Source organism: Hippocampus guttulatus, chromosome 5 (genome assembly GCF_054856545.1).
Source record: "Hippocampus guttulatus isolate MCC_2025c chromosome 5, RoL_Hgut_1.0, whole genome shotgun sequence".
Taxonomy (NCBI): domain Eukaryota; kingdom Metazoa; phylum Chordata; class Actinopteri; order Syngnathiformes; family Syngnathidae; genus Hippocampus; species Hippocampus guttulatus.
In genome coordinates, this window is record NC_141265.1 from 6,241,643 (window position 1) to 6,253,270 (window position 11,628).

Genomic DNA, 11,628 nt, shown 5'->3' on the forward strand with positions numbered 1-11,628 from the left:
AATGTTGAGCTGCAGAAAAACATTGAACTTTGTTTGTGAGTATCTTATCTTGAACCAAACCATGAAAATATTCTTAAATAATGTATTTGTAGCATAAAAATCTTAACTGACTTCCCATGAGATATGATAATTTAATCAGGAATTATGACCAGATCGAATTAAATCAAACAGTGATCATGCGCTCCCGTTTCAGCACCAAAAGAGTGAATGTGAAGGTTATGTAAAAACAACAACAAAAAAACTTGAGGAAGCATGATGAATGAAGTCTTATGTGACAGGAAAACAACATGACAATCCATATGTGGAATGCTATAGATTAAGTGCATTCAAGTCAACATGTTTAATGAAAAGGTTAGCATCACTGCCAAATATCACAAAGACCATCAGGAATACGGTATTAATCAAACAACAGGCCACCCAGCTAGTCAAAACTCGATTTCAAACCGAGGCAATCATGGGACAAAGAGAGCAGTTCTTTACCCACTCAACCTGTGTCACAGCGCCATCTAACATCAATATGGCTTACTACAAGGAACTTTTGACAATAAATACAGTACTGTATGTAACGTTGTATATAGATAGGTTGACTTACATATACTAGTGTACAGTATTTGGAGGACATGTTTTTGTTTTTTTGTGGGTAGCACGATGACATAGTGACCTCTCCCTTTCTGGGTTCAACTCTCAGCTCTGGCCTGTCTGCATGAAGTTTGCATTTTTTCCTTTTACGTTTGTGTAACATCTGATTGAGTTGCATTGACGTGTCCCCGGTGTTTTGATCACTCTTTTACAAAGGGGGCGAATGTATAATTTAGCACCTTGTAGGATTGTGACATGCCTGACTAAATTCTGCATGGAGCAGCTATGCACTACAGTAATTTTAGTGTATGTCTGTATGAGTAAATGTTGGTGAAATGGGGGGCGGGGGCACAAGATGGGGTTGGGGGTGTTGGTAGAGGGGTGGAATATCAAGCTACGTACCTCAAATTTGCTGCTGAAGCAAAGAAACTTGACACACATGATTTGCTTCCACGGGCCACATAAAATGATGTGGCGGGCCGGATCTGGTCACTGGGCCTTGAGTTTGACACAGACTGAGGTCTTTTTGCTCATTCCCTTTATTTCTCTGTACACTGTTCAAAGCTACCACACCTCTCCCTAACGTGGTAATTGAATGCTTGCTTGACTGTAAATTTGGATAAATTAATGCTAAGTGAGTCTACTCACTTAGAATTAGTCTACTACGCTAATTAAAGGTTTCTTTGTGCTCTGATAATGACTGAGAAAAAAAATGCCCATACTGTACCCTTTACAGCAGAAGCCAAATCAAATCTGATCAAAACGGTGAATGTTATTTTGGCCACGAGATGGTGCTCACTTTCCTTTTGTCGACTTACAAGCTTCACCACCAACACGACGTCATTTCCGCTCCTCAACTTCCGCTATGTCCATGTGTTTACAAAAAGAAATGTACATCTTGTTTTGACATTCATCCATACATTATCTGAGCTGCTTAACCTCACGAGGGTCATATTTGGAATAATTATTTGACACAGACTCCCCGTTTAAAACATGGGAAAGCTTAATGTGGTGGTGTTGAGATACTTGTCTCGAGATGACTTTCGGGTTCTCACGGCGGTAAAGTATATTTCTCATGTCCATGCTGTCTGCTATATCCAGCTGAGTTAGCTTCGGCTAGGCTGAATTCTTTCAGGGGAAGCCTTTCTCAGATTTTGGGTCATAACGTAAAATGGACCCTTTTAAGTGGTTCGCAGATTGTCACTGGGAAATACTGTACGATATTTTATTGAGTGTCAAGTAGGCAAACGTTTGGTTGGATGATATGAAGAACGAATTACATTACAGTGGGTGTTTTGAAAATGTTTGAATTAATCACCATTGACACTGTCTCGAGACTTTATTTGACAGTGGAAAACTGATTTCCGCTCACTCACAAACGTAACTTTTGAATGTTTTTTTTTTTGTAAATGTCAACATATTATCACACCTCTGCTTTTAGGTTGAGATGGGAATGAAGAACCATGAGATTGTTCCAGTGAGTCTCCTCTCATCCATTGCCAGCCTCAAACACGGTGGCTGCAACAAGATCCTCCGAGAGCTGGTCAAACATAAACTTGTGGCCTACGAACGCACAAAGAGTAACCTCATCTTTTTTTTTTCTTTTTTCAACAAAACAAAAAGACCGACATGACATAAGAAAGCCATCTTGCAACCAAAAAAAAAAAAATCAATTCATAGCATTTCCAGTCGTGAAAATATCTACCAATCTTAACTTTTTTTTAACACTTCAATAAATCATTTCCATACCTCCCATTTGGAAGTTATGGAAATGTTCACATTGCAGTCTGGAATTCCTAAGGGAAAAAAGTTATGAATTCCACTTACAAAGCTTCAACAATTAGGGCCCTCTCTTCCCAAATATTTATTGAATGCTCTTAAAAGAAAAGGTGATGTAACACAGTGGTAAATCTGACCCTGTCCCAGCTTCTTTAGACCATATTGCAGCCATAACATTCTAAGTTCATGATTATTTTGCTACCTTGTATGCTTTGGTTGTTTTGATCTAAGAATGTATGTCCTATGTTTTGTTCTAATTTGATGTGTATATATTTCAGCTGTGCAAGGCTACAGATTGAACTTCGGAGGATATGACTACTTAGCCCTCAAGACCTTGTCTTCCAGAGATGTTATTGCTTCAGTTGGAAACCAAATGGGTGTTGGAAAAGAGTCAGGTTAAGTTTTCGTCTACAATAATGTGCTAAAAGTCAAAAGTTGATTAATTGATGACATCATTGACGTTTTTCTTTCAGCACAGAATAGCAGTTTCCCACTTTTTGTGTGCCATGCACTGGTTTCAAATGAAGACATGTTTTGACATGTTTACTATTAATATTTGGAGCCATATCATGTCACAAGGCAAACAAAATAAAACAGTTCGCATGATGGTGTAGTGCAGTGGTGCGCCGGTACAAACCCCAAGCACATAAACACATCGCTCAGCAGTATGCATAACAATTGCGCATTGTTGCGTTTGTACATTTTTTTCACACGCTGTATTGGATTTCATTACATTTTCAAGCTCTACCTCATAAAAGTGTCCATTGACGGTATGCCAGTAGTCAAGTCAAGTCAACAGTATTTATAGAGCACTTTCAAACAGCCATCGCTGCATACAAAGTGCTGTACATGGAGCAATTTAACATGCACAATAAACAGTAAGACAAATCGGTAATAAAGGCGGTAGAAAGCACCAAACAGTAAAACCAAGAACAAATCTAAGTCATGTCAGAGTAGTGATTTGGCTTCCGCAGTTGTACACCTATGCCGTGTGTGAAACGGATCTTTTGTGTTTCATTCCTTCAGATATTTATATTGTGGCAAATGAAGATGGGGAGCAGTATGCTCTGAAGCTTCACAGATTGGGTCGCACCTCCTTCAGAAACCTCAAGAATAAGAGAGATTACCATAAGCACAGGAAGAACATGTCCTGGCTCTATCTCTCTCGCCTCTCTGCCATGAAGGAGTTTGCCTACATGAAGGTAATGCAAACCATGCCGCACTGTCAGTCTTATGCATCTTATGTGGAATATAATTCCTCATCAGGTTGCAGTGGAAGTGTAGCTGAATTTGTTGCATTGTGTATATTGACTCATTCTTTCCCAGGCACTCTATGACCGAGGCTTCCCCGTGCCCAAGCCGGTGGACTACAACAGACATGCGGTCGTAATGGAGCTCATCAGTGGATATCCACTGTATGGAAACAAGCCATCTCTGTTTCTGTAATCACTTCTCGTCGCAGAACTTATCATGAATTGTCTCCATCCTCATATCAGGTGTCAGGTGCATGAGCTGCAAGATCCACCCGCCCTGTACAGCGAGTTTATGGAGCTCATCGTCAAAATGGCCAACCACGGCCTGATTCATGGAGATTTCAACGAGTTCAACCTGATGCTAGATGACCAGGACCACATCACAATGATTGACTTCCCTCAGATGGTATCCACCTCACACCCGAATGCTGAATGGTAAGTACACGTGGCCGCGAACGCAGCCTTTCCGATGAGTGAACAATTGCAAACCCTTGATTTTTCACTTATCTCTCTGATCTTGGTAGGTATTTTGATCGAGATGTCAAATGCATACGAGATTTCTTTGCAAAACGCTATAGTTACGAGAGCGAGCTGTTCCCAACCTTCAACGATATCAGGTATTTTCTCACTGGCAATACAACTGCACTGTAGTTAAAAGTTAAATGTGTGTCGTGTTTTTGTTCATAATAAGTTACGTTGCTTAACACTTCATGCCCTTTATGAACGCATAACATTTTAATGTTAAGCTTCAGATTTAACAAAATGTTCAATCAATATATTTGATTGGTGTTTCCTCTGCCTATAAGGAGCTACATTACTTTGCGTCAGTCTGTGTCTTTATCTTGTGTTGAAGTGACTTCTGTGTATCCAAACTTTTTTTTTTCTTCCAGACGCTCGTGTTCTCTCGACGTTGAGGTCTCAGCGAGTGGTTTCACCAAAGATCTGCAGGAAGATGCCGCGGTGTTCCATCCAGCTGGACCTGAGGGAGAGCAAGACGATGACGACGAGGAGAGCGACAAAGAGGAGACGGGCGAGGACGTTGAAACCGAAGAGCCAAGTGTGGATGTGACTGAATACAATAATGCAATTCTGGAACTCGAGGGGCTGAAGGTCAGCGACACAAATGGCGACATACGGGAGGAAGCGGAATGTGAAAAAGAAGAGGAGGAGAGTGACAAAAAAGAAGAGGAGGAGGAGAGAGATCCCGAGGTTCAGTGCATTGACAAGACTATGAATGACCTGGAAGAAGAGCTGCAGGATGAGTTCCCTGAACTCGCAGACCTTTCTGCATCAAACAAAGAGTTCATACCTTTCAGGTACTGACAGTAAAAAGTGATGTAATTATTTGTGTGCAGCAGTAGCATCGTGTAGCCCTTTGTGATTCTTTCATCAGTCTTTCAGCAAAATGACACATAATGCAATCATTGCTTCCTGTCGTGCAGAGACTCTGAAAGCCTTCTACAGATGACAGAACACAGGAGGAGGAGGACAGACAGTGAGGCTACAACGGGCAGCATAGGAAGCTGCTCAACCATCCCATCCGTAAGTAAGAAATAAAGCTGATGTCCAGACACCATCAGTTGTGAGTCTGGGTTGCCAAATAACCGTTTAACGGCCACGTCTGGTGTCTGTCAGGTTGTGTAAGTCACCAACTGTTGTTGTTTTTGTGTGTTGCAGGACGTGGTCCGTCAGAAGGTGCGCAGACAGCTCACCAAACAACAAAAGGCGGCGCAGAGGAGACGTCTGCAGAAGGGGGAAGCCAACTTGGTGACGAAATCTAGACGAGAGAACGAAAGCAACATTAAGTCTAGTTTGGAGAGCGCCACTTTTTGGGGTTGAATGCTTGTCTGGTCCTCGTCTGTCTAAATAAGCTTAACAAACTGGATCGGACCAGTCACGTCCCATTAAGTCCAGATATGGGATGGACCTTCCCCAGTTTGCTCAACTGTCGGCATACAATTCCATGAAAATATGGACTACTCCAAAGAGGCTGTGTCATCAGCAATATTGCCATTCAAACAATTCCTTCATGTGTATTTCTCTGCCTTTTTAAAACAACAACAATGGAGGGAAATATGTTCATGTAAATTGAATTTATTTTTTTTCATGTTGATTTCTATTGCATGTCTGGAATTTAATATGGGTGCAAGCTAATCAGCTGCTTTAGCTTGTATTTGAGTCAAATCATGAATGACAACACAAAGTGAAATAAATTCCAATTGAAGTATGAGGATATCAACATGGTCCAGAAAGATGTCGGAAATGGTCACTGTTTTCAGTCAAAACATTTTGAGCGACGGAGAGAAGAAGTGAATCTGGCAGTCGAATGAGTGGTTTCTCAGAATTCGGTCCATTTTTGTTGGAGGTATTGAGAAAGCGAGTGAATTGCAACTTGAACAAAGGCTATTCATTTCCAAGAGGATGAATGGAGCTCAAACCCCAAGCTCAGTGGGCTCAAAAACATGTGGGACAAGTGTTTTGTTACTCCCCTTCCCACACTTGGCGGACTAAATTAGCATCATGATGATAGCGCGTGGTGAAACAATTTAACGCAAAAATACGCAGCCTTGATAATAGGAGGTTGTTGAGATGTCTTATGTTTAATTTTGCAACTATGTCGATGAAGCTTTTAAAGTGAGTGCTCGGGGATTACCAACTCCACAGCTTGATGGGAGGGGCTCAGCATTCCAGGGCTGCACCTCTGTGTGTGGAGCAAGTGAGGGGCCCTCTCAGCTAATTGGCAGCAAGAGTGACAAAGGTGGTCTGCTTCAAACAAAAACCAGAGTGAAACTCAGTGGACCCACAGATGGAGGAGGGGGAAAGGCGAAATGAGGTTTAGTAGGTGGAGAATGAAAGAGGGGCTCGACATTAGATTTTGAGTTATTTCTATGTGTTGTTGCCATCCTGCTTTGACATGGCAGTGGAGCCCGAGACAGGTGAATGAGACAAGTTGACTGAATTTTTAGAAAGATGAATAAAGTGGGAGATGAGGACAGCATCATGTCCTACTTGTCAAAGAGCTACGTCGATCTCAGCCCAAAAGACTGTAAGTAAACTTTCAACTTAGAGTTCCACTTTACAGTAAGCGCTTAAGACTATATTGTCGATACACTTTCTTAGTTTGTGAACACTTTAGTAAGACTTTTAAGCCCACATTCAGCTCTTCATGATGTACTGTAGGTTAATTGGGTATCGTAAAGCCATGCCCAATAAGAACTTGTATTGAATGGAAAGTTCATAACATGCATTTTTAGTTATCTTATTACAGTTTCCGGTGCAATGTCAGCAATGCTTCTTCTGTTACACGATTGTCAGAACCAGTTGTAATGCTGTTGCGCAGAAGCCTGACTAATAACAATTGTCAACAGCAAATTTTAATCAGAGGTGGCTTTATGTGTGTGTCCCTGAATGTGTTTTTGACGCTGATTTAAAAAGTGTCTACTTTTTTTCTGGCGCATGGGGTTAGTCTGGTATTTTCATGTTTTTGTTTTTAACAAAGGTGGCCATCTTGTGTCCAGTGAGTCTGTCAGTGAGCTGCCGTCAGTATTTGAGGCAGACCCAGTTCGTCCGATGCGGCGGCTGAACGGACTTACCGGGACTACATCGCACCCAAGTGCCACACACCTGACACGTAGCCAAATACAGAAAAAAAAATAGAAAATAAAACCACGTTGCATCCCTTTCAGTCCCACAGATTTGGATGACATGTATCCCATATTGTTTTTATTTCATCAATCATCACGCCGTGTGTTTGTGTCTGTTGTATTTTATTTTATTTGGCTGCGTGTCGGCTTTTGCGGTGCCTGTGTGTGACGGACTTGGCCCACATGGGTCGTACTGAAATACTGACGGAAACAGTGACAGACTTCCGTCATTCTGGTGAAATGCCCACGTTTGTTTTTTTAAGTTTGATCTGTAAAGGCTTACACAATACGGATTTTTACTGTGTGTTGTAATTTACAGCGATGATATTTCATGGTAAATCAAAAAATATTCAGCGGGAAATAGGCAAAAAAAAAAAAAGTAAGAATTTTAGAAGGGTGCAAATTCATTTTTTTTCTCACTTTGCAATGAGCCATCATCTTGTGTGTCCAAGTCAATGTAGTTGCCATGCTCCATAACTTCTGGGAACAGAAGGCGGTGGGTCACATGGATGGCTCCTCCACTGGATCAGATGCTTCTGTAGGGGATCCAGCGGGCCAGATGGAGACCCTGATCCTGTATGAATCTGCTGCTTCCCCCGGTCCGCCGTTTGTCTGCTTCGTCACACTGCCAGGAGGAAGTTGCTTTGGGAACTATAAGGTGTGTCATTAAAACAAAAAATATCCTTCTTGTGTAGCAAACCTGACTGTGTTTAATGACATTACGAGGTGCTTGTCGTAGGCTGCTATAGATACTAAAAGTATCTCTAGCATGTATGAATTAGTGAGCTGAGCACCTGGTCATATATAAACCTATACTGTAGTTTAATATTACAGTAATTATAATGCAATATTCTGAGTTAAAATATTTTCATGAGAGTTTTATTAAGGTTGAAATTATACATGTTTACTTTGGCACTAGATGAATCTAATGGTGTATGTTTTTATGCCCCATCAATGCACAGAGCATTCCGTATGTGGCACTAAAAGTGTTCATTTGTGCTGAGTCATTCATGGTTTTAATAGCTAAAAATATTGACTAGAAGATAGGAATGTTGTAAAGGTGATGTCAATGTATTTAAAGCATGAGTTGTAATTATAGTAATCCTCTATCAATGGTGACATTTTGGAAAATATGAAAAAAAGTTTTCTTACTTACTACTTTGAACACATACTAATGTCAACTTGAACCCTTTTAATTAAGAACGATTCCACATTTTACAAGTATTGTGCAAATTTGACTTCTGCAGGAAAGCGTCATTTATTGTTTTGCCAAGATGGCCAAGTAAATCTGACGTTTTTCAACAACAAAGTCACATCTATTTTCATTTGTTCCATGATGTAAACATTGTACAGCATCAGGCTAGTTCACGTTTAATGAAGCAAGATATTTGGAGTTTACGATGCGTGGAGGATTCATTTTAGAGCCGTTTCAAGGTGTTTTAAAATTAAAGGGAACGTAGATTGGCCTGAACATTGGCACTTATGTCAGTAACAGTCGTAGTCATAATTATGTAATTTTGACATTTTCGGAGGTTGAAGTGGGCATAAGTAGAGATATCTACGTACATTTTGGTGACGATTCACTGCAGTTTTAGAACATTCTAAGCGATGTATATTTAGTGATTTAAATTCTGTCCAATTCCTCCACTGACGTCAGACCATCATATATTGGAGTTAGGGGGTGTATCCAAATTGCAGAAGAAAACGAGGTTGTACCAGATTAGTTTTTTACTAATTTCCCCAAAAACAAATTGATCGAATTGAAAATGAAAGCTGGTTTCATTTTCCTGGTCAAAGCTACATGAAGATTTTTTTTGGGGGGGGGGGGGGGTGACAAATAGGCCATCCTTGCCAAATAGTCCCTATAATGTTGTTAAAGTGACTTTAATCCCGTGGTGTGTGCATTGTGACTAAAACCAGAGCTGCCAGCACCATGTGATTGGCTATCTGTGACTGCCTCTCCATTGTGATTTGAGCTCTGATCCCGTGATTATCTCCAACGAAGTGTAAAACGGAAACATATCTGAAAGAGCATGTTGGACTTGAGAAAGAAAGTTGATTTTTCTTCCCACAACCCACCCACTCATCCCCAGCTGTGCAACACTCAGGCAGAGGCTCGTCGAGACGCCGCCCGAGTAGCCCTGATGAACTCGCTTGTCAATGAGCTGCCTTGTCGACGCATCTGCCCTCAGTTCATCGCTCAGAGTCTGCAGCAAGCCACCAAAGACAGTGATGTGAGCTTTAACAGTCATTCGGCCAACAGGATAAAAAGTATTTGATTATGTCGATAAGATTTATGTTAACCTTCCATGTTGCCGCTGACCAGGTTTCTATAGAAGATGCAAAAGATTCAAGCACGCATATAGGAACATACAGTCTGCTTCTCCACTCTTACATGGGAAGGACCATGCTGGAATTCCAGGTGAAATATACCTCTGAATAAGTCGCTGATGGAGTAGTGGTACACTCACCTGACTTGTGTGGGGGCAGCGTGGAATTGGTTCCCACTCAGTGACGGTGTGGATATGAGTGTGAACGGTTGTTTGTCTCTATATGTTCCCTGCGACTGACTGGGGACCTGTTCAGGGTGTAGTCTGCCTTCCGCCTGAAATCATCTAGCACAGGCTCCAGCAACTCCCTGTGACCCTGTTCAGGATAAGCGTTGTTGAAAACGGATGGCTCTTATTTTTTTTGCTTGCAGTTATAAATAAATCACATGGAGCAAAACTGGATGGTGCTACACTACATAATCAGGAAATTTTGACCCACAAATAAATTCCTGATCATTCCATCTAAAATAAAGCTGATGCTAAAGTACACACACATATTCATAACTCCATTTATTTGCACACATTGCACAAAAGGGTCTGCACTCACAAGCATTGAGTTATGTTCTATTGAACGACATCACCCAGTAGTATCCGAAATATTTAATCGGATGCGGATGTGTAAAGTAGCAGGCAGGGCAACAGTGACTGATACCTCACATTATACATCTGTCATACGTGATCTATTTTCACCTACTACATCCTCACTCTCTTGTTCTGAGAGAAGTAGTTGTACAGACAAAGAGCCTGTTCTACACTAAGTATGTTTTTTTTTACGCATAGCTATCTTCAGGATGTCTTGAATAAAAAGCTACTCTTAAATGATGCCATATAAACTGTAGCAGACCTGCATGTTTAACTTGTGTTGCACAACTACAGGAGATGATGACGGTTTTTCAGTTGCTGCACTGGAATGGAACACTAAAAGCTCTGAGACAGAGGCAGTTCTCTCGTCAGGTATGGACAAAAGGCCTTTTTTTTTTTCTTCGAAGTAATATCTCTACTGCAAAAGCCTTGTTTTTCTCATTCAGAGCGTGATTGCCTATTACACCCAGCGTGGTCTTGACGAGTATATGCGCAGCAGCATGGCTCTGGATTGGCTTGGGCGGGAACAGAGGTCACCGGGCCAACTGGGGCAGGAGCTGCAGGCAGCGCAAAAGGAGCTGCTGCTTGCCCGACGCCGAGGCATCGAGCTGCGTTTCTACAAAGAGAAGACGGGCATCCTCACCTTGGCTCTCAGTCAAGCATATATTCACCACACACCTAAGATCCACAGCCAGGCACATGAGAACAAGAAGGAAGAACTCCCCTTGCAAATAATGTGCTCCCATGATAGAGAAGTGTCGATAACGCCATCCTGCAGTCCATCACCACCCTTCTATGAACACACAAATCCAGCAATTTGTGAAAATAGTGGCGGGAACATTCCCACTGATTGTTATCCCAACCTGCTAGCTTTTCACTCACATGCATGCACTAAACCAGAATTTACCTGAGGATACATGAAATGTAATTTCAACAGATTCTCAACAACATGTCCATGGATGTTTCTGTTGGCATAATAATGTCATCATGCAGTAATAAAACAGTATTATATATGGATAGCACTATAAGCAATAGCAGTTATTTGAGTGCTTACGATATTTCATTTAAGGCGAGCCTTACCGTAACTCTAAACAACTCACTGTCGTTTTCTGCTTTTATTTTTATTTTTTTTATTTGCATGTTAGATGTTTTATATGACTCCCAAGCGCAACTGTGAAACATGGTTGGAGGCAGGTCATTTATTTACATAAATTTTAAAGTTGTTAATCTAAATAACATAATCGTGCCATTTTTGAAGACCAGGCCATATGATTCCTCTTCTTTATATGCATTGAAAAGGGAAAATGTGTGTATACATTTTGTCTCTCAGTCAGTTCCTGTTAACAACATGGTGATCATTGTAGATACATATTTGTGTTTGGTATTTTTATTTGAAACGTTGAATAAATAAAATAGTGGATCAAGATTCGTATGTCATATTATCAGTTAAAGCACTGACTG

At 41.1% G+C, this 11,628-nt stretch overlaps 2 protein-coding genes across 5 annotated transcripts; both read left to right on the forward strand.

The window, feature by feature from the left end:
• Window positions 1-1,442: 1,442 nt before the first annotated feature.
• riok2 (RIO kinase 2 (yeast)) lies at window positions 1,443-5,839 on the forward strand. Of its 2 annotated transcripts, none has more exons than XM_086110746.1 (10): window positions 1,443-1,638; window positions 2,021-2,159; window positions 2,637-2,753; window positions 3,385-3,560; window positions 3,685-3,773; window positions 3,855-4,046; window positions 4,136-4,228; window positions 4,502-4,927; window positions 5,054-5,153; window positions 5,289-5,839. In XM_086110746.1, exons 1-10 carry the CDS (start codon window positions 1,573-1,575, stop codon window positions 5,448-5,450), a joined length of 1,560 nt encoding a protein of 519 aa, XP_085966872.1. In that variant the 5' UTR covers window positions 1,443-1,572; the 3' UTR covers window positions 5,451-5,839. The 2 variants fall into 2 exon arrangements, with proteins under 2 accessions (XP_085966872.1, XP_085966873.1); XM_086110747.1 differs by having other exon boundaries at window positions 1,455-1,638; window positions 2,021-2,056.
• A 365-nt stretch (window positions 5,840-6,204) lies between these two features.
• On the forward strand, window positions 6,205-11,593 carry LOC147204772 (protein limb expression 1-like). 3 transcript variants are annotated; one of them, XM_086110750.1, is made up of 7 exons: window positions 6,214-6,657; window positions 7,130-7,318; window positions 7,746-7,913; window positions 9,349-9,489; window positions 9,582-9,677; window positions 10,462-10,539; window positions 10,614-11,593. In XM_086110750.1, exons 3-7 carry the CDS (start codon window positions 7,761-7,763, stop codon window positions 11,076-11,078), a joined length of 933 nt encoding a protein of 310 aa, XP_085966876.1. In that variant the 5' UTR covers window positions 6,214-6,657; window positions 7,130-7,318; window positions 7,746-7,760; the 3' UTR covers window positions 11,079-11,593. The 3 variants fall into 3 exon arrangements, with proteins under 3 accessions (XP_085966875.1, XP_085966874.1, XP_085966876.1); XM_086110749.1 differs by lacking the exon at window positions 7,130-7,318 and having other exon boundaries at window positions 6,205-6,657; window positions 7,708-7,913; window positions 9,364-9,489; XM_086110748.1 differs by lacking the exon at window positions 7,130-7,318 and having other exon boundaries at window positions 6,213-6,657; window positions 7,708-7,913.
• Window positions 11,594-11,628: the final 35 nt, after the last annotated feature.

Coding starts and splice junctions, on each gene's coding strand:
- riok2 (XM_086110746.1), top strand. CDS start 1,573: ATGGGAAAGCTTAATGTGGTGGTGTTGAGATACTTGTCTCGAGATGAC. Junction 3,561..3,684: donor AGGAGTTTGCCTACATGAAG/GTAATGCAAACC, acceptor ATTCTTTCCCAG/GCACTCTATGACCGAGGCTT. Junction 3,774..3,854: donor CTCATCAGTGGATATCCACT/GTATGGAAACAA, acceptor TCCTCATATCAG/GTGTCAGGTGCATGAGCTGC.
- LOC147204772 (XM_086110748.1), top strand. CDS start 6,582: ATGAATAAAGTGGGAGATGAGGACAGCATCATGTCCTACTTGTCAAAG. Junction 6,658..7,707: donor CGATCTCAGCCCAAAAGACT/GTAAGTAAACTT, acceptor TGTGTGTCCAAG/TCAATGTAGTTGCCATGCTC. Junction 10,540..10,613: donor AGAGGCAGTTCTCTCGTCAG/GTATGGACAAAA, acceptor TTTCTCATTCAG/AGCGTGATTGCCTATTACAC.